The sequence below is a fragment of the Sorghum bicolor genome, chromosome 7, assembly GCF_000003195.3.
Source record: "Sorghum bicolor cultivar BTx623 chromosome 7, Sorghum_bicolor_NCBIv3, whole genome shotgun sequence".
Classification (NCBI taxonomy): Eukaryota; Viridiplantae; Streptophyta; class Magnoliopsida; order Poales; family Poaceae; genus Sorghum; species Sorghum bicolor.
Window position 1 is genome coordinate 58473827 of NC_012876.2, and position 25867 is coordinate 58499693.

General features: G+C 43.0%; 2 protein-coding genes and 1 non-coding gene across 3 annotated transcripts; 1 reads left to right on the top strand and 2 right to left on the bottom strand.

Annotated features, from left to right (window-relative positions):
* Positions 1197-3252, bottom strand: LOC8083514 (homeobox-leucine zipper protein HOX27). Its single transcript, XM_021464638.1, has 4 exons — positions 2704-3252; positions 2215-2597; positions 2016-2095; positions 1197-1873 (listed from the first exon to the last, which is right to left on the bottom strand). The coding sequence occupies exons 1-4, from the start codon at positions 2981-2983 to the stop codon at positions 1468-1470; spliced, it is 1149 nt and encodes a 382-aa protein (XP_021320313.1). The 5' UTR covers positions 2984-3252; the 3' UTR covers positions 1197-1467.
* TRNAA-AGC lies at positions 20067-20139 on the bottom strand. Its single transcript has one exon. It is a non-coding gene; the product is annotated as a tRNA-Ala (tRNA).
* LOC8080656 (eukaryotic translation initiation factor 6-2) lies at positions 22343-25270 on the top strand. The gene is made up of 8 exons (XM_002444437.2): positions 22343-22477; positions 22628-22686; positions 23289-23385; positions 23493-23578; positions 23658-23702; positions 24400-24530; positions 24621-24731; positions 24824-25270. The coding sequence occupies exons 2-8, from the start codon at positions 22677-22679 to the stop codon at positions 25079-25081; spliced, it is 738 nt and encodes a 245-aa protein (XP_002444482.1). The 5' UTR covers positions 22343-22477; positions 22628-22676; the 3' UTR covers positions 25082-25270.

Here is a 25867-nt window from a genome sequence, read left to right on the forward strand (position 1 = left end):
ATTTTTTATTAGTATTTAAGGGGGGCGAGCTATGTAATTTGTTTTTTATTAGTATTTGAAAACTCCTCTCGATATTCTTCCAACATATCCGATATCACACCTACAAATTTTCTTTTCTCCAACTAAACAAGGTGTGAATTGGGAATATTATAAAACCCTCCTCCAACGCATCAAGTATGGTATTATGGTATTGAGGCCTAGTTTAGATTATTTTTTTTAGATTTTGACAATATAGCACTTTCGTTTGTATTTAATAATCATTATCCAATTATGGACGAACTAGGCTCAAAAGATTCATCTCGTAAATTATAAATAAACTGTGCAATTAGTTATTTTTTTATCTATATTTAATGCTCCATATATGTGTAGATAATTTTTAGAAATTGCATAGAAAAAATTGCTCCAACAGATATGCTATTTGGTTTTGTAAAATAAAAATTTGACTATCTCTTGAGGTGGCTATATATAACTAACCATTAATACTGACTATCTGATTTTATAAAATAACAAGATTATTATAGACTTCTTTTTTAAGAAGTTTTTTATTTTATAACAAGACTATTAATACTGCTCTTTCATCGGAGAGAAGTGGCCGTGCAAACTGCAGTGACAAGCAACGGCACTCATAAAAGGAGCTGACAGCACGGCGGTGTATGCATCTCTCAAAAAATTTCGTCCCTGGGAACGCGTGCGGCGCCATAATTTCGCAAATCTGCACCCTTGTACGAACCAAAAACTTTTCAAGATTCTCCGTCACATCGAATCTTGTGGCACATGCATGAAATATTAAATATAGACGAAAACAAAAACTAATTACACAGTTTAGCTGTAAATCACGAGACGAATCTTTTGATCCTAGTTAGTTCATAATTAGATAATATTTGTCACAAACAAACGAAAGTGCTACAGTACCGAAAACTTTTCACTTTTCGCAAGTAAACAAGGCCGCAGTCCATAAATAGTGGCAACACTACTTCTTCCTAAGGCGTTTCAAAATATTTTGCAAAATCGACACTGTAGCTTTTTCGTTTGTATTTGACAAATATTGTCAAATTATGGACTAACTAGACTCAAAAGATTCATCTCGTCAATTTCAACCAAACTGTGCAATTAGTTTTTATTTTTGTCTATATTTAATACTTCATGCATGTGTCTAAAGATTCGATGTGACGAGAAATCTGAAAAATTTTGAAAAATTTTTTAGGAACTAAACAAGGCTTAAAACGAGCTTAAACCCTACACCATTCGTGCTTAACATGAACACTTGACGTTCTTTTACTAGAAAGTAGAAAACGTAAACAGAGAGCAAATCAAGGTTAACAGCGCCGTCCCAGCAGCCTCCGCTTCTCGCATCCCAGCCGTCGACGCGACGGCGACGCACGGCCTCGGAAACCCCAAAAATTCTCACGAGAACCAACCCACAGAGGGAAGGAGAGGCTGATGGCGATGGCGCGCGCGCGCGCGTATTTACAAGCAGTTGCTGGCCGGTGCCGGCGCCGGCGGCCGAGGCTGGGATGCCAGCGTGAAGCTGCGTGTGGCCGCGAACAGCGCGGCGAATGACGAGGGCGGCCGGTGCTCGCCTCGCACGACGGGTGCGGCGACGGCGGTGGCGGTGGCTGTGGCAGGCGGCGAGGATGATGACAGTGACACAGGTGCCGAGGTGGAGGCAGCAGGGTTGGGCCCGGAGGCGACGCGCTCGCAGGAGGGGCACATGGACAGGGTGGTGGCCGGGAGCCGCATGAAGAAGGGCGGCGCCGCCTTGAGCGCGCGCAGCTCCGCCAGCTCCTTGTGCAGCCGCCGGTTCTCCTCCGTCAGCGTCTCGCAGCAGCGCTTCAGGTACTCGCAGTCCACCTCCGTCTGCTTCAGCTTCGTCCTGCATGCATGCGAAGGTTAGCTGAGAGCTCCGTGGCCGCCGGCTGGACCGGCCGGAGCGAGGATATCAGGAGAGCTCCGTGGCCGCCGGCTTCAGGTACTCTTTTTTTTTTTTTCTTCTGTATGTGCCTGCACGCACGCACCTGGCTCGGCGGTTCTGGAACCAGACTTCCACCTGTCGCGGCCGGAGGTTGAGCTGCTTCGCCAGCGCCGCCTTCTGCTTCTGCACGCCGGCCGCCGGCGACAAAGGTTAGTTCGTGTCACTCAGCATCAAGACCATGAACGTACAGTACGTACTACTAAGATCGATGAGCAAGTTTCCATGGATTGGATTCTTCTTACAGGGTTGAGGGTGCTGTGCTCCTTGAAGCTCTCCTCCAGGAACGCGGACTGCTCCTTGGAGAGTCGCAGCTTCTTGCGCGCGGACGCGCCGTCGTCCTCATCGCTCGCGCGAGACGACGACCGCTCGCCGCCGCCGCCGGCGGCCTGCGCCGCGGCGCCGCCCTCGGCGTGATGGGCATGCGGGCCACCACCCAGGTCCAGCGGGAAGGAGCCCGCGCTGTCGTTGGGCGACGACGACAGCGCCGCCGCCGCGCCCGGGTCGTCCTCGTCGTCCTCCAGCGCCAGCAGAGCGCTCGCCGCCACCGCCGACGACGACGGCGCCGGCCGGTTCACGTCGAACCCGCGCGCCGCCGGCGCCTCGGCACGCCCTGCATGACAGATGCCTGCAGGAAAGGAACAATGGCATGGCATGGCACGGTCAGTCGGTCACGGCACGCACCACCCAAAATCAGGAATCGGAAGAAACAAGAAGAACACGGCGGCTCTCACCGGCGTCGGAAGGCGGCCACTGAAGGCCGAGGCTGCTGGACACGAGGCTGAGCCGCACCGCCGCCGGCTCAGGCGTGGCCGGCGCCGCCCACCACCTCGTTCCCGTTCCCGTCCCCGTCCCCGGCGCTGCCCTGTTCCCCGTCCCGCCCTCCTCACGCCTTCCGCTTCCGGCGGCGGCGCTGGCTCCAATCCCGACCCCAAGCCCAAGGCCCAGCTCCGGCACCGCCGCCCTCCCTGCGTCCGGCACTGCCGCCTCGCCCAGGCTCAGCCGCAGCTCCATCCCACCAGAACCAAGAAAACAGCAGCAGCCGCCCAGGCTCAGTGCCCGTGTGTGCGAGAGCGTGGCAAGTCACGGCACGGCGTGGGAGTGGGAGAGAGTGATGGAGCAAGCTGGGAGGACGAGGACCGGGGGTTTGGATTGGTTTTGACCCTTGGGGACAGCGGTTTGACGAGCGCACGTGAGTGGCCCGGCAAAAGGGAGCAGGCAGGGGGGATCGAATCATGAGGGCAGGATTAAAAAACCGCAGGGCGATGGGCGATGGCGATGGCGATGGCATGGCATGGCCGCGCTCGGCTCCGTGGGCCGTGGCCGTGCTCTCTTTTTCTTCGGATGGCATGGCGATGGCATGCAGATGCAGCACTGCACAGCGAGCGTTGCAGTGGCAGCGAGAGCAGCAGGGACAGCAGCATGGGCCAAGCTGGCAGCAGCCACTAATAATTATGTTAATCATCGCCGTGGGCGGGGGCGGGCGACGTATCTTTCCCCTTTCGTTAGTAGCGCCCACGATCTTTATCAGAAAGCTGGGAGGGGCAGATGCAAGCTCTTCTCGCCCGGCTCCGCTCGACTCGGCCGGGATGTGCGTATTTCTTGGGGAGCGTATTGTTTTTGTCCCAGGTGCTGCCATCAACAACTTGTAGCAGAACTTCCTTTCTCACTATTTATAATATTCTTTCTAGACAAAACATTACCAAGAACAACCATGATGAATCGCCCCATATAGACAAATAAAATTAAGGTCTTGTTTAGTTAACTTCAAAAACCAAAAACTTTTTAAGATTTTTCATCGTATCGAATCTTACGGCACATGTATGCAGCATTAAATATAGATGAAAATAATAACTAATTACATAGTTTGTCTGTAAATCGCGAGATGAATCTTTTAAGACTAGTTACTCCATGATTGGACAATATTTATCACAAAAACAAAAATGATACAGTATAAAAATTTATTTATTTTTAGATTTAAACAAAGCCTAAATGTTCTTAAGGTTTCATAAGACACCACACCAAAAGAAGTGTGTCTATATACTAGCTTATTAGCTGCAGCAAAATATGGCAGACAGACAGCTATGCCTATACCGTCCCTCAAAACACGTGTATTTTCTGATATATAAAAGGGTTTGACAATGTGTGAAGTGGATTATCTAATACTATGAACTAGTCTTTTAGTAACATACATTGGTAGTTTAGATGCGGATTTAATGTGTGAAGTGGATAACCTAATACTCCACTATGAACTAGTCATGTTTTATACAATAGCTAGATTTGTACTACAAAATAAAACTATCCAATGGCTATTATTGTCAAACATTTAGTGTTTGCCAAAATTGATGACCTTTTCTTTCTTTTTTTGGTTAGAATCTTTATGATTTATGTAAAGACTAATGTGTAGAGGCTTCATTAAGGCCTCAAATTAGTAACAGTAAAGATTACATTGTCGAAACTAATATAAAGTGACCATGATCTTTATCTAAATTACCCACCTATTTTATCAGGAAAAATAATATAAACTAACCCTTAATCTTGCATCTACATCCATATCAATCATCAATACAAATAACCTGCAGCGATCCATTATGCCACTATAAACAAAAATGTAAAGAAAAAAACCCTAAGTTTGCTTCTAAATTGTCACTATAAAAGATATCCCAAAGTGTTTATATTTGTGCTTCCAAGGGCCTGCTTGGATCGCCTATGGATTATTACAATATACATTGTAAACTGGATCATAATAATTTGAATTGTGGATTATCATAAAGCTACTTATAACCCAAAGTGTTTATATTTGTGCTTCATCCAAGGGCCTGCTTGGATCGCCTCTGGATTGTTAGAATATAGATTGTAAACTGGATCGTAATAATTTGAATTGTGAGTTATAGTAAATATGTTATTTGAATCCCTGGATTATATAGTTGCTGCGCTATAGGATTCAGGTTTTGGAGCACCGATAACCTTCTATTAGTAGGCTTGAGAATGATTATATTATTACAATAATCTGTTTGTTGGGCAACCCATAATCTAGGATGTTTGGTTCATGGGACTTTTTTGTCCGATTACTATAATTCAAAAGTGATCTAAATAAGCCCTAAACTACACATTATACCATTATCAATACAGAAAAATAACTCAAGCCCTAAAGGAATACAAAATTGACATGTGGCACCGTTCACACCATGTATATACATATATATACACGAAGCAATGGCCATATCTCTATTTCCACGTCACACACATATCTCAAGCTAAGACTTCAACTAAGCAAACACCATAGAGAACATAGAGTGAAAAGCAGAGAGAGTGACGTTTATTGCAATAATAAAAAATAAGAAAATGTATCGCTATATAGTTTTGTGTTACAACATAAACAAATTAAAGAGATGAAATACAAAGAAAGTTTGATGACATATGGCTATGTGTAAATAATTTTATCCACATGGACTAGTTTGTGTATTTTTTTAGGGTTTTTCCTTTTTTTTTGGCCAAGAGTGGATCTATATAAATTGTAGGGTGTGGGCGGACCCATGAAAAAACGATACGATATATGTATTTCTTGGGTAATGTCCACATACCTCTGTATAAGGCCTCGTTTACTTTCTCCCAAAAACGAGGCCTAAGACAAGTGCATCTCTCTCATATTTGGCCTTGTTTAGTTCGCAAAAATTTTTGTTTTGGCCTTGTTTAGTTCGCAAAAATTTTTGTTTTTGGCTACTGTAGCATTTCGGCTTTATTTGACAAACATTATCCAATCACGGAGTAACTAGACTCAAAAGATTCATCTCACAAATTACAGGTAAATTGTACAGTTAGTTTTTATTTTTGTCTATATTTAATGCTCCGTGCATGCGACCAAAAATTCGATGTGAAGGGGAATCTTAAAAATTTTTGGAACTAAACAAGGCCTTTGTTTTACCTCCGCCCTTGCTTTTGGCCTTTGGACTGGTCAGGGTACCTTTGGCCATGTTGTAAGGTAGTACACAACACTTCTGTGTTCTCTAAAACTAATATTCTACCGGAGCATCTCCAACAACTTGTTATTTCAATATGTTATCCTACCAAATTTTCTAAAAGCATAAAAATCCTCCTCCAACAACTCCTTATCTTAACTTGCTAAATTTCCCAAGTTGCTATCCAGAGGTTTCTACTGCCGAGATTTGTCAAGTTGGGCCTTGTTTAGTTTCAAAATTTTTTGCAAAATCAACACTGTAGCATTTTCGTTTGTATTTGACAAAAATTATCCAATCATAGAGTAACTAGGCTCAAAAGATTCGTCTCGTCAGTTTCGACCAAACTGTGCAATTAGTTTTTATTTTCATCTATATTTAATACTCGATGCATGCGTCTAAAGATTCGATGTGACGGGGAATCTGAAAAATTTTGCAAAATTTTTTGGGAACTAAAACAAGGCCTTGATATCCCAAGTTACTATCCCGAGCGCAACTTGTTGGAGACACATATTCTATTACTAAGTGAGCGGGTTCCATCTCTCATCCTCTATTTTTACCAAGTGAGAATAGCAACTTATTGGAGACACATCCTTTTTTCTTTTGCTAAACAAATTAGCAACTTGCTATAACTTAAGATTTGACAAGTGAATTTTACCAAGTTGTTGGAGATGCTCTTAGCTGTATTTTTTTTTTAAAAAAAAGATACTAGATATTGTACAGTAGAGCGATCGTGGAACCAAACACAGCACGTGATGCACCATACCAATGAGGAATCATAATCTGTACATGTAACCTTTTGCAAGAAAGCCTTGTAAACTCCAAGTCGTAGACGGCATGATGACGACTCGTTGTTCCGGATATAGGCCACGAGCCCACGACATGATACCTCACTGGCTCACTCACACACACACACACACTCGCCTTTGAGCACACAATGATTCTGCGGGCATGTCGCCCTACCCTAGCTAAACCATGTTTAATACTACTACGTAGTAGTACTAGAGTAGTAAACAAGCAAAGCCTAGCAGGAGTCCCTCCGTCCCAAAATAAGTGTCGTTTTCGCTTCCCGAGAAATTACTTTAACTAAATATATAGTAAAAAATATTAATATTTATAATACATAATTAATATCATTGGAAAGATTTTTAAGTCTAGTTTTTTAACAAATTTATTTAGAGATATAAATATTACACGTATTTTCTAAAAATCGAGTCAAACTTGTGGCACGAAAACCTAAAACGACACTCTTTTTGGGACGGAGGGAGTATGTAGGAGTAGTTTGAGCAGAGAGCAAAGCCTTTAACAGTGTCTTGGATAGCTGAGACGATGATGGACCACGCGGCATGCAGGCCAGAGGCAATGCATATATATGCATATGATTACGGCCATCAATCCCTGGTCCGAGGCCATGATGGTCACGGCATGGTGTGTGTCTCCTGACTCGGGCGTGATTGGAGTGTTGCGCAATCGCGGCGATGCTGCTGGGGGAACCGACGGGTTTGTTCTGTTCGCTCGCACCAATCATGGAGGAGCATCATGGTGTCGCCCGGCCCGCTTGTGTTGTGGCCGTGCTCGCTGCTGCTGGCTGCTGTGAGGTCGACGAGTCGAGGTCGATCGCGGCCAAACGTGGATGTGTACTGTGATGACGATCGGCCGGCGATGCTTGCGGTTGGACGGTTGGCAATCAATCATTCGCCATGGAATGGACAGTGTGGTTACTAGCTCCTCCTAGTACATGTGTAGGAGTAGTACATGCATGATGCATGCGTGCTTGGAAGAAACTTGGATGGGTAGGAGTAGCTACTATTACCAGGAGCATCTGGCTGTATGTGTACGGCAACGTAATAGGAGTTGGGAGTAACGTGCCTTTGTTAAGGCCTTGTTTAGTTCCGAAAAGTGAAAACTTTTTGGAACTGTAGCATTTTCGTTTGTTTGTGATAAATATTATCCGATCATGGACTAACTAGGATCAAAAGATTCGTCTTGTGATTTACAGCTAAACTGTGTAATTAGTTTTTGTTTTCGTTTATATTTACACAAGATTCGATGTGACGGGGAATCTTGAAAATTTTTTGGTTTTCAGGGTAAACTAAACAAGGCCTAAGCTGTTCTTGTCACGCCAAAAAGAGACAAAAGTGTGTCTTAATTGAGGCTCGTCCGTCCAGATGAAAAAGACGCTGTGCCTGACTCATTTTCTGTTCTCACATGAAACATGCTAACAAGTTTAGGCCTTGTTTAGTTCGCAAAATTTTTCAAGATTCCCCGTCACATCAAATCTTGCGGCACATGCATAGAGCATTAAATATACATAAAAACAAAAACTATTTGCACAGTTCATCTGTAAACCGCGAGATGAATCTTTTGAGCCTAGTTACTCTATAATTGGACAATGTTTGTCAAATAAAAACGAAAGTGCTACAGTGCCGTTTTTCACAACTTTTTGCGAACTGAACAAGGCCTTAGCCGCAGCATAGTATAGTAGAGCCATGCTTAAACACATCACATGCATGCATGCATGCATGCATGCATGTACTAGAGGCAAAACTAGTGTGTGTCATCAGCGTGTCAGGAGAAGCACGCCGACTGGGCGGGCCGGCAGGCCGCATATCCGTGCACCGCGCTGCCCACACCTCGCGTACAATTACGCAGGCCACGGCGGGTGTGTGGTGGTGGTGTGTTTACGTCGCCCGCCCGCCCTCGTTCCGCGCCCCCCACCCCACCACGGGATCACGCGCGGCGGGAGGGGGCGGGGGGCAGCCGGCGTTAATGCCCGGCCGCGCCGGCGGGGTCGCCGGTGGCCACGCACGGACCGACGGAGGGTACTAGTACGGAGCAGTGCGTACAACTCGTGCCACCCACCCGACCAAGGGCCACCACGACGCGCGCGCGCGGCTGCTCAAGTCCGTCTGTCGCCGCGCGCGCGCATTGAACGCGGCGCCAGGCCACGGACGGTAGCCTGGCTGCTGCTCTGCACGGCATGCACCGGCCCCCCTCGCTCGCTGCTCCTGCTCCTGCGTGCTCGCTGTGTCGCTGGTCCATGGTGGCCTGTGCCTTGTGTGGGTCGCGCATGCAAACGCCAATCTGTAGCCGCACGATGACACGCTTTCCTTCTGCTTTGCCCCCCCGGCCCCGTCGCAGCAGCAGCAGCCATGGCATGTGCGGCAGCGTGTTGTAGCCTAGCTACTGTGTCCCAGCTGCCTGTGCTGTGCCTGGCTGCCCTGCCTGTCCGAGTAGTTCCTCTTCCACGCACCATGCATGTCTTCAGCTGCTGCTAGTGCTACTGCTAGACCTCAGCTGCTGTGCGGTGTAAACACGGGATGCAATGCAATGCAAGGAGGAGTACTGTACTGTCTCGGCTGCTGCTGTTGGTGCATGCATCCGTCCCTCCGTCCGTGTCAGTAGAGGCCTCATCTTCTTGTTGGACGTGATTTCCGTCGCCTTGCCCGTTCCGCCTACGAGTATCTCCGCCTACTGTGTTGTCTGATGGGACTTTGGCTACTCCACCAGTGGTCCTGTGCTGGAGTAAATACGTGTACAGCATGTACTACGACACTCGAGCGATGTCGCCAATACAAATATACAATACGTACGTGTGCATGTACGTATAGTAGAGTAGTAGTACATACTCCTACTCGTATAGCATATCTTACGTAGAGTACTACTACTGGATCGATCTCTCGCGTTCTCCTACCACGACACTGCGTGCGTCTCGGGTCGAGGGCCCTCGCCGAGGCCGAAGCCGAACCCACATGCATTATTGGAGCCCCGGGTCCGCGGGGGCGTGGCGTCACACTTATCTCGCCGGCCAGCCGGGGCCGGCCGCCCCGCCCGGTGGTCACCCCACCGCGCCCGCGCGAGACGGAGAGAGAGAGCTGTGGCTGGCTGGCTGGGCGGCCGGCCGGCCGGCCGCGGCAATTATTGAAGCCACGCAGAGCAATCAAGTGCTTGGCGGAGACCGGACACAACAGACAGACAGACAGCGGCCCCCACACCGACGCGAGGGACTGGCCCCGCCAGGGGAGCACAGGTGACGCGTGAGGCCCCACGGGGAGCACAGCTTGCGGCCACTCTCCCCGTCGCTGTGGCTATCGCGCTCTACGGTCACGTCGTAGCTGCTGTGTTAAAACAGCACGGGAGAGATCTACCATCCATTCTTGGGCCTTGTTTACTTGACTTGTTAGGGCACTCCAAATGCAGCACTCTATCATAAAGTCTAAGACAATTAATTACATATTATTTATAGTATTTTACTGATGTGGCAGCATATTTATTGAAAAAAGAGGTAGAAAAAATAATACTCCAAGTCTTATTTAGACTCTAAATTCACATTGCTCGAGGTAATAAATAATTTTAGACTCCATGATAGAGTCTACATTGTGAGTGCCCTTAGGGCCAGATTGGAGTTGAAAAAATTTTCAGTGTCACGTCGGGAGGGATTTTTAGAAACGAATAAAAAAACAAATTACATAGCTCATCTAGAAACTGTAAGACAAATCTATTAAGCATAATTAATCTATCATTAGCATATGTGGGTTACTGTAGCACTTAAGGCTAATCATGGACTAACTAGGCTTAAAAGATTTGTCTCGTGATTTTCAACTAAACTGTGTAATTAGGCCTTGTTTAGTTCCGAAAAGTGAAAACTTTTCGGTACTGTAGCACTTTCGTTTGTTTGTGACAAATATTATTCAATTATGGACTAACTAGGATCAAAAGATTCGTCTCGTGATTTACAGCTAAACTGTGTAATTAGTTTTTGTTTTCGTCTATATTTAATGTTTCATGCATGTGCCACAAGATTCGATGTGACGGGGAATCTTGAAAACTTTTTGATTTTCAGGGTGAACTAAACAAGGCCTTAGTTTATTTTTTATCTACATTTAATGTTTCATGCATGTGTCTAAATATTCGATGGGATGGATGAAAAAATTTTGGGTGGGGAACTAAACAGGGCCTTAGGTCAGTCTCAGTGGAGGTTTCACCAGGATGTCATGCATATTTATTAGAGCGCCATGTCAGCCAAACTACACTTTTTGCATAAAACGAAGAGGAGAGAGAAGGAAGTAGTTTCACCATGGTGAAACTCCGCTGGCGTTGTTTCCCACGCGGTGAAATAAGATGAAATCCCCACTGAGGACTAAATCGTTTTACCATCTTGCATGTGATCCAATCATTTTGCACTAATTAAATACTTTGCCCAGCCTAGGAAACATTAAGGTGAAACTCATGCATTGTGGAGGTTGTTTCATTGTTCGTTTCATTGATGCTCTGTCAGCAGATTTGTTTTGGAAACAGTGCATTGAAACGGGCCATTGAGACTGGCATTAGGCCAGTCTCGATGCATATTTCATGAGAGTGTTATGTACATTAAATAGGGTGCCGCATAAGCAAAATTGCTGACTTGACAGAGTCATTAAATGAACGAGTTTCATCAGATGAGAGAGGAGTTTTATCCCCATGAAACTCCCGTGGCTCGGTTACCTAATTTATAGTCTTTGTAACTGTGTCATGAAACTATGCATTGAGACTCGCCTTAGGCCTTGTTTAGTTCTAAAATTTTGTGGGAAATTGATACTGTAGCATTTTCGTTTGTATTTGACAAATATTATCCAATCATGGACTAACTAGGCTCAAAAGATTCGTCTCGTCAATTCCAACCAAACTGTGTAATTAGTTTTTATTTTCGTATATATTTAAAACTCCATGCATGCGTCTAAAGATTCGATGTGACGGAAAATCTGAAAAATTTTGCAAAATTTTTTGGGAACTAAACAAGGCCTTAGCCTAGTTTTAATGCATGTTTTATAAAGATGTTATTCACATTAAATAAGGTGGCACATAAGCAAAATTGTTGATTTGATAGGGTTATTAAATAAAGGAGTTTTATCAGACGAGAGAGTAGGTTCATTTTCATGAAACTCAAGTGACTCGGTTACTTAGTTTATAGTTTTGGTAACTGTGCCATAAAATTATGCATTGAGACTAGCCTTGGCCTTGTTTAGTTTACCCCAAAAATCAAAAAAAAAATTAAGTTCTCTGTCACATCGAATCTTGCGACACATGGATAAAACATTAAATGTAGACGAAACTAAAAACTAATTACACAGTTTAGCTGTAAATCGCGAGACGAATCTTTTGATCCTAGTTACCATGATTAGCCTTAAGTGCTACAGTAATTCACATGTGCTAATGACGGATTAATTATGCTTAATAAATTTGTCTTGCAGTTTCCAAACGAGTTATGTAATTTGTTTTTAAGACCCCTTCTGACACATCCGTTGTGATACCTAAAAAATTTTCATCTCTAATCTACGGCCTTGTTTAGATGTGAAAAATTTTTTAGATTTCGCTACTGTAGCACTTTTTGTTTGTTTGTGGTAAATATTATCTAATCATAGACTAACTAGGGTCAAAAGATTCGTCTCGCGATTTACAGTCAAACTGTGTGATTAGTTTTTGTTTTCGTCTATATTTAATGCTTTATGCATGTGCCGCAAGATTCGATGTGACAGAGAATCTTGAAAACTTTTTGGATTTGGGGTCAACTAAGGCCCTGTTTAGTTCTCCACCCAAAATTTTTTCGTCCATCCCATCGAATCTTTGGACACATGCATGGAACATCAAATGTACATAAAAAATAAACTAATTACACAGTTTGATTGAAAAACGTGAGACGAATCTTTTAAGTCTAGTTACTCCATGATTAGCCTTAAGTGCTACAGTAACTCACATGTGCTAATGATAGATTAATTATACTTAATAGATTTGTCTTGTAGTTTCCTAATGAGCTATGTAATTTGTTTTTTTATTAGTTTCTAAAAACCCCTCCCGACATCCTTCCGACACAACCGATGTGACACCCAAAAAATTTTCATCTCTAATCTAAACAGGGCCTAAACAGAGCCTAAACAGGACCTAAACAAAAAATTGTATAGCAATAGCATGCTGGTTAACCTATTTAGATTTGAAATTTTTTGGCCCAAAGAGAAAAAAATTTGTGGAATTGGGGCCTGGGAACTAAACGAGGCTAAAAAATTTTGGAGCAAAAATTTTGGGCTGCAACTATGCACGCACTCCCATGAAAGCCCACCAACGGCAACTGCAAATGCATGCAGCCCAAATTATGTCAAAAAAATTTGTTAAACTAAACATCTAAATTTTTTCGCGTGTTCTAACCACGAAAATTTTTACCACGGCCGTGTAAACAGGCGAACGTGGATCCCTAGCAGTGTTTGCGGCGAAGTCCGAGGTCTAGCCGTCTACTCACGGCCGGCTGGTGGCACAAGATCTTGCGCTCTGGGACTGGGAATGCCACCGTATCTCCCACCAAAGTACGTGCCGTCGCGACGTTGCGTGCGTAGCCGTGAAGGTGGAGGCTCTGCGCCGCCTGCAACGCTGCAACGATCCGCTGCTGCTCATGCTCATGTTCCATCCTAGCACTTCGATCGGTACTGAATTCAGGCTGCTGCCGCACGGCAGAGGTGGCCAAAGACAATACAATGCCAGCACGGCGGAGGTGGAGATCTTACCCGTTCCAAATTTATTACTGGGACCTTAGGCCTTGTTTAGTTCCAAATTTTTTTTCAAAATGTAAATAGTAACAATTTCGTTTGTATTTGATAAATATTAGCCTTGTTTAGTTTCTAAAAAATTTTGCAAAATTTTTCAGATTCCCCGTCACATCGAATCTTTAAACACATGCATGAAGTATTAAATATAGACAAAAATAAAAACTAATTGCACAGTTTGGTCGAAATTGACGAGACGAATCTTTGGATCCTAGTTAGTTCGTGATTGGACAATATTTGTCAAATACAAACGAAAGAGCTACAGTGTCGATTTTGCAAAATATTTTGGAACTAAACAAGGCCATTGTCTAATCATGGACTAACTAGGCTCAAAAGATTTGTCTCGTCAATTCCGATCAAACTGTGTAATTAGTTTTTATTTTCATCTATATTTAATACTTCATGCATACGTCTAAAGATTCGATGTGACGGGGAATCTGAAAAATTTTGCAAAATTTTTTGGGAACTAAACAAGGCCTACCCAAAAAAAATTACAAAATTTTTGAAATTTGTCGTTGCATCGAATATTGTGGCACATATATAAAGCATTAAATATAAATAAAAAGTAATAAATTGTATAGTTTGTCAATAATTTGTGAGACGAAATTTTTGAGTCTAGTTAGTCTATGATTAGATAATATTTGTCAAATACAACAAAAAATATTATAATGTTTACTTTGTAAAAAAAAATTAGAACTAAACAAGACCCTATTACAAAGGTTGAGTAGCCATTGGTCACGAAAGGTTGTTTGGTGTCCAGGCGAATGCCACCCACCTAGGCCTTGTTAGATTTAATTTTTTATTTTTATACTGTAACATTTTCGTTTATATTTGATAATTATTGTCTAATTATAAACTAACTAGATTAAAAAAATTCGGCCACGGTAAACACATGAACCAAACAACAGCCAATGTTCGTGGCAGCCGCTGCATGGCAAGGCAAAGTTTGGCCGCCAACCAAACAGCCTGTATACTCCCACCGTCTCAAAATAAAAATATGATTATAGCTTTGAATTTATAGACAAATGTTTATCCAGATTCAAAGAGATAGTATACTCCCACCGTCTCAAAATAAAAATATGATTATAGCTATAGCTTTGAATTTAGACAAATGTTTATCCAGATTCAAAGAGAGCGTTTCGATCCGTGTTAGGAATGGCAACGGGTACGTACCCGGTGGGTACTGGCCACCCGTACCCGCACCCGCCAGATCAAAACCTATTCCATCGGGTTATCCGCGAAAGCAGACGGGTAAGAAATTCATTCCGTACCCGCACCCGATGGGTAATTCTTACCCGACGGGTATTCCATACCCGAAAATATACCCGAGTTCAATAGAAATATAACAACTTTTAGCAAGTTAAATATCTCAACTTCTAAGAAATTAAACATAACAACTTCCAGCAAATTAATAGCAGCACTAATAGCACACCAACCGCTCAACGCTTCCCACGTTCAGCCAATCAGTTCATGGGCTATATGGGCTAAATTGCTTAGGTTGCTTACTCATTTTGCGGGTATTTCTTACACACGGGTACGCGGGTATGGGTACTACTATTCCACACCCGTACCCGTCATACCCGATGGGTAAAGGATTTCGCCCAATAACGTACCCGCGGGTACAAAATCTATTCCATACCCGCGTTCTTATCGGGTAAAACCCGTCGGGTACTCGGATTTCGGGTACCTATTGCCATTTTGAATCCGTGTAATTTATAAAAATAGAAGGTAGTTTTACATCAGCAATTTTAAAATATTTCTAAATCATCTTTATATATATATATATATATATATATATATATATATATATATATATTCTCTTATACATTTGCATCAGAAATCATGTCTTATTGTTTTTCACCTCCTTCCAACTTTGGATTGACACTTATGCGTGTGTATATATCCGCGCAAAGAGATCAATTGTTTTTAAGTGTGGGAAGATTTGGAGTTGAGATACTAGTCAGCCTGGGCATTTTTTACCCGCAAACCGCAAACCGAACCGAACCGAACCGAAATTGCGGTTTATTCGGTTTTCGGTTGCGGGTTCGGTTATGTTTTTCCTCGTATTCGGTGTTCGGCCTCGGCTTCGGTTTTATACCGAAACCGAACCGAATAACCGAACAAACCGCAATATACGCTACAGACCAGGAACCTCCCTCCGTCACTCCTTCATCGCGGCCCACCACGGCCCACTCGTAGATCCCAGGCCTCAGTCCTCACGCCGCCCAGCGCCCACGCCCAGCGTGCAGGCCGCAGGCGCAGCGCCCGCTCGCGGCTCGCCCGTGACCCGTTGCAGAGTCGCCCCGGACGGCCGGACTCGCCCACCCAGTCGCAGTCTCGCAGAGTCGCCCCCATCCCGATTCACTCGCAAGTCGCAACAACGCAAACCCTAGGCAGAGGGGCGGCGCCGCGGCGGCGGCCCTAGCAGAGCGCGGCGAGCCGACGACGCTCCCAGTCCCAGACGGCCCTCGTTCCAGGCTACAGCGGCGCCCCCGGAAGGCCCTAGCAGAAGAGCGCGGCGGCGCCTGGCGCCTGTGGACTGCCGGCGGCCAACTGGGGCAGGTTGCGGCGAGGAGAAGGTGGTTAGCAACACCCTCCTGAAGTTCTCCGACAAGACAACGGCGGCTACGACGGAGCAGTCCTCCTATGTAAGTTAGATTAAGCTTCTCCTTGTTGTTCTTAAGTCAATGTTCTGATTTCAATCATTTCGTTTGTAGATGGGGGACACAGATGAAACAGTTGCTTGTGAAGTTAATCAGTCTCAAACTCAAGAAACTGAAGCTGGAGCTTCAGTGACTGGTGTGTCATCTACTGGAGTGGTAGATCCAAGCAAGGAGCAACAGCAGACTAACGATGGAGACAAAGCAACTGAAGAATCCAGGAAAAGAAAACCCATGGCTCCTAGATCTGATGTATGGGCCAGTTTCAGCAAGGTCAAACTGGACAATGGGGAAGAGAGAGCCAAGTGCAAGTGGTGTGAAAAGGTGTTTCATTGTGGCTCAAGAACAAATGGTACGTCGTCCTTGAAAACTCATCTGAAGATATGCAAAAAGAATTCTAACAAACCAGTAGTTGATAATCAAGGAACTTTGCAATTGACACCATGTGCTGGCACTAGTAATCTTGGTACTGTATCCACTTGGAAATTTGATCCAGATAAACTTAGAAGGTTGTTTGCTGAAATGATAATTGAAGATGAACAACCATTTGTCTTGTCTGAACGTTCTGGTCTTAGAAAGTTCTTAGCAGAAGCATGTCCACGATTTATTCTGCCATCTAGAAGGACAGTCACTAGAGCTTGTGTTAAAGTATATGAAGATGAGAAAGAAAAGCTCAAGAAATATTTTAAGGAAAATTGTGAAAGAGTTTGCCTCACAACTGACACATGGACAGCTAGGAATAGCCAAAACTACATGTGTGTTACAGCCCATTTTATTGACAATGAATGGATTCTTAGAAAAGCAATTATTGGTTTCTTCTTGGTTAAGGGGCATAGAGGGGAGGACATTGGGAAATCATTAGAGAATTGCTTGGCTGAGTGGGGCATTGAGAAGGTTTTTACAATAACATTAGACAATGCTAGTGCAAACAATAATGCAGTCAAGTACATGAGGCGGATCTTGAATGAGTCAAAAGGTTGTTTTGCTGAAGGAGAGTACGTGCACATGCGATGTGCTGCTCACATTGTCAACCTAATAGTAGGTGATGGCTTGAAGGAAATTGGTACATCAATTCAGCGTGTCCGTGCTGCAGTTAAGTTCATCAGGGGTGGGTCTTCTAGGTTGGTGAAATTTAAGAAATGTGCTGAGTTAGCCAAGGTACAGAGTAAAGCATTTCTGAACTTGGATATTTGCACTAGATGGAACTCAACGTACCTAATGTTACATGCTGCAGAGAAGTACGAGAAAGCATTTGAAAGATACAGTGATGAGGACCCATACTACAGATTAGAATTAGAAGGAGAGAATGGTCCAGGGGTGCCAACAAAAGCAGATTGGGAGAAGGCTAGGAAGATGGCTGACTTTCTTGAACACTTTTATGACCTCACTCTCCGTGTTTCTGTACAAACAAAGTCAACATCTCACACTTATTTTCATGAGATTGCTGAAGTATTACTATTGCTAAGAGAAATGGGTCACAGTGAAGACAACCTGAGCAAAGAAATGGCTGCAAGAATGCTAGTCAAATTCTACAAGTACTGGGGAGAGAAGTATGGTGAGAGGCAGGGGGACAGAGAGAAGAGAGGAGAGAAAGATAAGGGGATCAATTGCTGAACTTTAATGTTTACTATTGTGTTGCTATTGATCCTAGATACAAATTGTCAAATTGCATCAAATTGGGAATCAAGGTGATGTTTGGGGATACAATAGGAGACAAATTGTGGGAAACAGTGAACACTTATTTTCGTGCTTTGTTTGAAGAGTACAAGAAGATGTATGCCCCAAAAGATAAGACTTCACAACCTACTGAGTCTGAATCTACAACTGAAAATGGCAAAAAAAAGGTAGGTGGATGGAAATGGCTCAGCAGATGAACAGTGAGGGTGGCACTGTCAAATCTGAGGTAGACAAGTATCTCTCAGAAGATAATGAGCCGGACACAAAAGATAGCGAGTTGTTGCAAAGCATTTTTTTCAATCTTGCCAAAGAAATCTGGATTGGAAGTGGTTTTGGAAACTCTTAAACGGCGACAGGTTTTTCCACCGAGCCCACCAGCGGCATAGGTATATATTTGCATTAAAGTTTGCTTGGATATTATTTTTACAAAAAAAAAACAAAATTGCAAAGATATAGAAATGAAAAATCTGAACATGAGGAGGCTCTTTGCTGGGCTGGGGTACCAAGAATTGCTAGACTCTAGTCAAGATGTACGGGGAATTTCCGTCGGGGAGTGCTTGACCCTTCCCGTCTCCATGGGCAAAAAAAACTTCCTCTATCCGTATCCCTACCAAATGTTATGGGGAAGATTTTCTTCCTATTTCCGTTCCCACGCGAAAAATAATTTCCGTGGAGTTCTCCATAAACAGTTTAGTTCATATTAGTTTATGTGATATCAACTATTCATATATTCACGAATTCATATTAATGGTATTTAAACAAATCTTTTCTATAAAGATTCACATTTGAGACAAAAAAAAGTAAAGAATTAGGGTTTCAACTTTGCTTATATATCACACTTATTTGACCTTGCAAGTATATGGGCCTTCAGAGTCGGGTCCCTGCGGTGAGCAGGGACGGGGCATGCATACCATCCCTAGCCTGAACCGCTTGTTCGCTTGTCTTATAAGTCACACTTTTTCTGCCAGCCAACAATATTTTTCTCTCATAATAAATCAGTGAACAGTATTTTCAGCCATGTCTTTTCAACCCAGCGAACTTTAGCGGGCTCGTTTAATTCTTCATGGGGCAAAATCTATACCATCCCCGTCCTCTAAGCGGTGAATTCCCCATAGAGAATTGAGGAACGGGCCCCGTTGACATGTCTAGACTCTAGGGTCACAAAGGAGTGCCCCAATACTTTTCGCTTGACTGATAAGCTATGGTTGAAAGTAATGTTCGCCGATTTGTTGCGAGAGAAAAACACCGTTGAATGTTTAGCAGATTTGACAGATAAGCTCAAGCGAAAAGTAAAGACAGGCCGTGTTTGTAGTTTCCACTAGGCCTTGCTCAGTTTCCAAAATATTGTCCAATCATGGACTAACTAAACTCAAAAAATTTATCTCGCGATTTACAGGAAAATTGTGCAATTAGTTTTATTTTTATCTATATTTAATGCACCATCCACGTGGCGTAAGATTCGATGTGATAAAAAATCTTGAAAAGCTTTTGGTTTTTGAGGTGAACTAAACAAGGTCTTTAAAAGACAGTGTCTGTACCTAGTAAACTGAAATCTTTTGTCCAGTGGATGAAAGGGGGTCATGGCAAATGATGGAGGCTTTTTAGTGTTGTTGATTGACATGCTGAAACCTCAAAACTGCGGCCTTGAGTGCAGTAGGTTTCCAAAGATAAAGCGGGTCTTAGAATGTCTTCAACAACCGTGTTCTAAAATATAAAATATAAGACTTATTTATATTTGGGTAATGCTATAGGCAAAAAGTTTAATACATATTTTTTGCTCTTTTCCAACAACAAGACTCAAAAGACAATCCTTTCTGTATATGGGTGTCTAGGAGAGAGAATATCTAAAATTGGGTTATGCCTATGAGACCCAAAATAGGTCTTCTATATAGATACTCTGTTGGAGGCTATAGGTATTATATTGAAGACTCATTATGAATTTGGATTTCATAATTGGTCTCCTGTTGGAGACAGCCTAAGCTCAAGGGTCTCAACAAAATAGGGAAGGCAAGAAAAAAAATAATGGAGAAACAAGCTCAGAGGTCTAAAAAATGAGAAACCGGGCAAGTCCCAACAATATGGTCAAAATTTTAAAAAGCTCAGTGGTTTCAGCAAACAGAAACAGGAAAGGCAAGAGAAAAATTGGAGAGACAAGCTCAAAAAAGACAAGCCGAAACAAAATGGAAAAATTTCAAAAAAAGATGGAGTGGACAAAATTTCAAAAGGGAATAGATGGAGATGCGGGGTATCGATCCCCGTACCTCTCGCATGCTAAGCGAGCGCTCTACCATCTGAGCTACATCCCCTTTTTGTTTTCTAAGCTGCTTAAAATTTTATCAGAACGCAGAGTCTCTGTGACAAAAGATTGGCTAAAGACCATATGTCAGGAAACTCTATTCCATCCCTTGTATCCCAGATTTGTCGATTTGTTTGAATTTGATTAGATCATCGAATATGTGTTTTAAGATTTTAGGTTTTAAAACTTAAACTAAATAAGTTATAGTGCTTGACGCAATATCACTTTATAATAGCCAAGTTGTTTATTTGAAGTCCTTTGCAGTCTCGAATATCAGGTACACCTTCTACAATAGATCAAAGCATGTAGATACAACTTTGTTTAGGACAATGCAGGTGTTCACAGTAAATTTGGGACACAACCAACAGAAAAACTGGCTAAGCCGATTTGTGCAATATTAGCTAGCCCTTCCTGAGAATTATCTAAGATTGTTTCATATAATATATGATTTTTTTTCACTAGCCAATTCTATTTAGATTATGAACAGGGCTTTGTATGTGGTGACTGATGGTCTTTCCTGATTGAAGCTTGGATATTGTGTTTGAATCAGCAAGAATCTAACAATATGTTCTGAGCTTGCAGGTAAGTCGGCGAGAACCTGCTATGGTGGCTTACCGATCTAAAGCCTGAATGTTGAAGTATTTCAAAATCTGTCATGGTGTCTCGCATTAGAATATTTTCTCGAACAGCCTTGTGTTACGATATATTTGTATATAATATATGGTTTATTTTGATATCCATTTCTATTCGGATTGTGAATGGGCCAATACTGTTGTCTCATTGCAGGGCTAGTGGAGATAGATATAGGGCAGTCATGATACAAACTGCTGTACTTGTCTTCACAGACAACAAAATGTATTAGGCCCTGTTTAGATTGGAAATAAAAAATTTTTAGGTGTCACATTGGATGTGTCGGAAGGATGTCGGGAGAGGTTTTTAGAAACTAATAAAAAACAAATTATATAGCTCATCAGGAAACTACAAGACAAATCTATTAAGCATAATTAATCTATCATTAGCACATGTGAGTTACTGTAGCACTTAAGGCTAATCATGGAGTAACTAGGCTTCAAAGATTTATCTCACGTTTTTCAATCAAACTGTGTAATTAGTTTATTTTTTTTATGTATATTTAATGTTCCATGCATGTGTCCAAAGATTCGATGGGATGGACGAAAAATTTTTGGGTGGGAAACTAAACAGAGCCTTAGTTTAGGCTGAGATGATCTTCTCCCAATTTTTTCCAATGGCCGAATGTGTGCAGTTGGCAACAGCTGTAAATGCATTATATCTGCATGATGTAATTGCATAGATGATAAAATTTTGGATTTCACTCGAGCATGTATGCTAAGATATTATTACATGATAAAGTTCTACTTTCCAATCATTATTTTAGATCCTATTTTTTTTCTAAATCTTTGGAATACATTTCAGGGCCAAACAACTCATACTCAATCGAAATCACAAATACAACATTTTTTTGGTAAGAACATGAATGAGAATGGGGAACCTCCCTGGTTCAGAAAATGAAAACTCTTGGAGATGCTATAACCAATTTAAAGTTCTCCAAGCCATGGCAACATATATATAATTGTTAAAAAAAAACCTGCACGCGAGGAGAATCTTGCTGGGCTAGGGCACTGAGAATTGCTAGACTCTAGGGCCAGACGGATTGGGCCTTACTGAAGTTTTTTGGCCAAGGTCCTAGTGATCCTAAGCTATATCCATCAGACCATCACTGATACCATACCAAAGCTAGCAATAAAGCTAGCTTGAGAGGAATTAGACCATAACCTAATCTTGAAAGTGCTCAATTTTTTTGACCGGAGGCAAATATATACCATGCACCTATTAACAGGAAATAAAATAGTTGCTGTTGTTATTATTAGAAAAAAACATTAATCTTTTTATACTATCTTCTAGACCCATACAAAGGTAAATCGCAGCTTCATCATTTGTTTATTACACCAAAAGAAAACCAATAAAATGGTATTGCCATTTCATCTCACTATTACGAACAATTTTGTTTATTCAAATGCAGGCCTGGGCAAAATGCCTAGAATTCTGTTTTTTCATTTCAGTTCTGTAAAGGCAAAGGTCGGCGTGGCCTGTGGTGGGCGCGAGGCCCAGTCTGGCCCGTGAGGCCCAACGAGGCCGGCCCACGACTCCACCGCGCGCCGCCTCGCCTCGCCACGCCAGACGCCACGCGCAGCGCCTCTCATTGTCATCGCGGCTCTGCCCTGCCCTGCCCTTCGCACGCATTCCCCTTCCCTCCCGGCCCCAGAACTGCGCCCAAAACCCTTGCGCCTACACCGCCGCCTCTCTCGTTCCCCGGATCCGCCCCGCAGGTTGGTCTTCTTCCGATCTCCTGCTCGTCTCCCCCCCCCTCCCCGTAGATCGTCATCCCCAATCAGTTTTCTTCGGCTGTTTCGAGTTTCCTTTTTCCCCCGCCCCCGGTGAGTTCCTAATTCCTAATCGGCTCGGCGTTTGATCTGCAGGTGCGCGCGCTTGTAATCGAGGAGCTGCTGCGGCCAACACCAATCGACCATGGCGACCCGTAAGTTTCGATTTTACTTCCTCCGCCCCCATATTTCTCGGTGCGAGTTTTGCGCGTAGACGCTTGGTACGTTAGTTCGTGTTCGCGGTGCTCTAATCTTCGGTTTAAGGTCATTATTGCGTGTTAGTATCGTCGATACATGGTTAATAGATAGATGCCGTAGCTATAACTTCATGATTTGTGCAGCATATCAGAGTCGGGATATGATTTTCGTGTCTAATGCTGCACTTGATTAGCCGATATTATTTTTTTGTCTTGTGCTAAACCGTATTTTGGGTTGGATGGTAGGGTTGCTTCCAGTTTGCTCTGTGTTTTAGCCGCTACACACCAGTGAAGGCTACTTTGTAGTTTGTAGAATCAGTATTTAGAGAATATATCACAGTCATATTGCAATAGTTGGATGTGCTAGTGTAAGAACTGTTATGTTATGGTTTTTATACATGCTATGTTCTCTTTTATTTTTCATCTAGAAAAAAAGAGAGATAAAATATACAGTTCTGTTCTTTAGTCTACATATGGGTTGTTAACCCTTCACCCAGCTGCTAATGAAATTTGTTTTTTCAATTCCTTATCTGCAACTTGTGGTATGAAAACTCTTTCAGGTATTCAGTTTGAGAACAACTGTGAAGTTGGTGTTTTCTCCAAGCTCACAAATGCTTACTGTCTGGTAGCCATAGGAGGCTCAGAGAACTTCTACAGGTTAGTGCTGCATATTTCTTTTGACTTGACATTTTAGTTATTGGGCTCCTTTGATGGAAGTAGAACAAATGCTAACTCTAATAATGTGTTCTTCTAATGTTTTTCAGTGCCTTTGAGGCTGAGCTTGCAGATGCCATTCCTGTGGTGAAGACCTCTATTGGTGGCACCAGAATAATTGGCCGACTCTGTGTTGGTTAATATCTGAAACTTGGCTTTGCTATCTTGTTTGTTCTCTACTAGTCTTCACCTTCCCTTTCACTTTGTTTGCCCAGGAAACAAGAATGGACTTCTATTGCCACATACTACAACTGACCAAGGTAAGCATTTGCTTTATGCTGTGAATGTTGGCTACGTCTGTTAATGCTTATGCACAGCTGCTTATTAGTATTCTGATAACTTATTACCCAGATGTTTTCACATGTACGGTGTTATTTCCATTTTGTATTGTTCACTTCCGTCCATGTTTTATTTCTCAAGTTTATGGTGCTTTTTTTTTCAAAAAAAAAGAACTGCATGTGCTAGGAAATGCTAGTTTTATATCATCATTCACCTTCAAGATGATTTTAATACATAAGCATAATAACTAGTAGGTTGCACTAGGTTTCTCAAACTAGTGTATAAACCACTTAGCATGTAGCACAAATATGCTGCCTTGCTTGCATTTGTTCTTGTAAAATGCTCAGATTTGTATTGTTTTCCTGCACTTAGCTAGTTTCCATAGATAACTTTTAGGCTTTTTATATATTGTACCATTAGGGAGTTATAATGGCTCCAGCTTGGTAGCTGATGCATGGCCATGCTGCTGCTTGCAAATCTGCAATGACTAGAGTTCTAGTTCTGTTCTTTCAAATGTATATCACCTTATCTAAGTGACAAAGAAAACGGTGAGGATAGGTGTCATCTCCAACTATCCTGCCAGCTGGGTTGTATAGGTTGTGATATGATCATATAGTATCCTGGTTTGCCATGAATTATCTGTACTTATGTCCTCCCTGTGCTTTGGAACTCTTGTAGAGCTTCAGCATCTGAGGAACTGCTTGCCTGATCAAGTGGTGGTTCAGCGGATTGATGAGAGGTTGTCTGCCCTTGGCAACTGCATAGCCTGCAATGACCATGTTGCGCTTACACACCCTGACCTTGACAAGGTATACCTATTTATTTTATTGGTAGCACCTGAAACTTTGCACTTCCTTAATTACCTCCAGCTAAAATCTTTGTGCTAATGAATTCAACAGGAGACTGAGGAGTTCATTGCAGATGTGCTTGGTGTTGAGGTGTTTAGGCAGACTATTGCTGGAAATATCCTTGTGGGGAGTTACTGTGCCTTCTCTAACAGGGGTGGCTTGGTACGTAAAGTGTTAGCTACATTTCCATTTCCATTCCATCCATTCTCTTCTGCTTGCAAATGTTCTGCTTAGTGAACGATACATTTATGCAGGTTCATCCCCATACATCCGTTGAAGACCTTGACGAGCTCTCGACGCTCCTGCAAGTCCCTCTTGTCGCTGGAACTGTGAACAGAGGCAGCGAGGTCATTGCTGCAGGCATGACAGTGAACGACTGGACTGCTTTTTGTGGCTCAGACACGACGGCCACCGAGCTCTCAGTCATTGAGAGCGTCTTCAAGCTGAGGGAGGGGCAGCCCACTGCCATTGTGGAGGACATGAGGAAGTCTCTGATAGACAGTTATGTGTAACTTATTTGCCAGCAGATGTGGGTCTCAAGTATTGCCTGTGCTAAAATGTATTGCAAGCTATACTTGAGTTATCAGTAGCACAACATAACCTTATGATATGTTTGTGGTGTATCCGTGGTTTCAGAATCTCGAGACTTTTCCGTGGAAGCTCGTGCTATATCAGTGAAAATTGGCCACTCGTTTTGTTAAGTTTTTTTTTCCGGCATGGACGTTTTACGCTTCTTAGTTGATAAATATCCTAGGAAGTAAAATTTTGAATACATTCATTGGCCCTGAGTTCATTTGCCTAGAAAACCCAAATCTCGAGTGCTACTGATTGTTCATGCCTTTTCCATTTTTTTGTTTTCACACCAACAGCTATATGCCTCACGTTTCATATTACACAACCAGTTCATGCCTTTTCTAATGTTTGTTCACTCCAACAGCTATATGCCTAACATGTTTCATATTATTACACAACCAGGACACAAAGAACGTTATCTTGAAATTGTAGAAATCTATAGCGCAGGGGACACTAATATAGTAAATGGCAAAGGCAAATACTTCCAGATGCCTAATTCCATCTTGGCCGCGGTAGATCACACATGATGATGTATTGGCCTGTGAGGCTGTGAGTGTCACTTCTTTGCCGGCACTTTACCAATAGGTTAGATTGGTAAGGGGTTTTCCTCAATTCTTGGGGGCAGCTCGTAGCTCGTTCTCTCAGCTTTTCTTCAACCATTTCCATGGGAATGGCACCATCAACCACCTTCATCAGACACAATGATGAGTTGCCATTAACAAAAG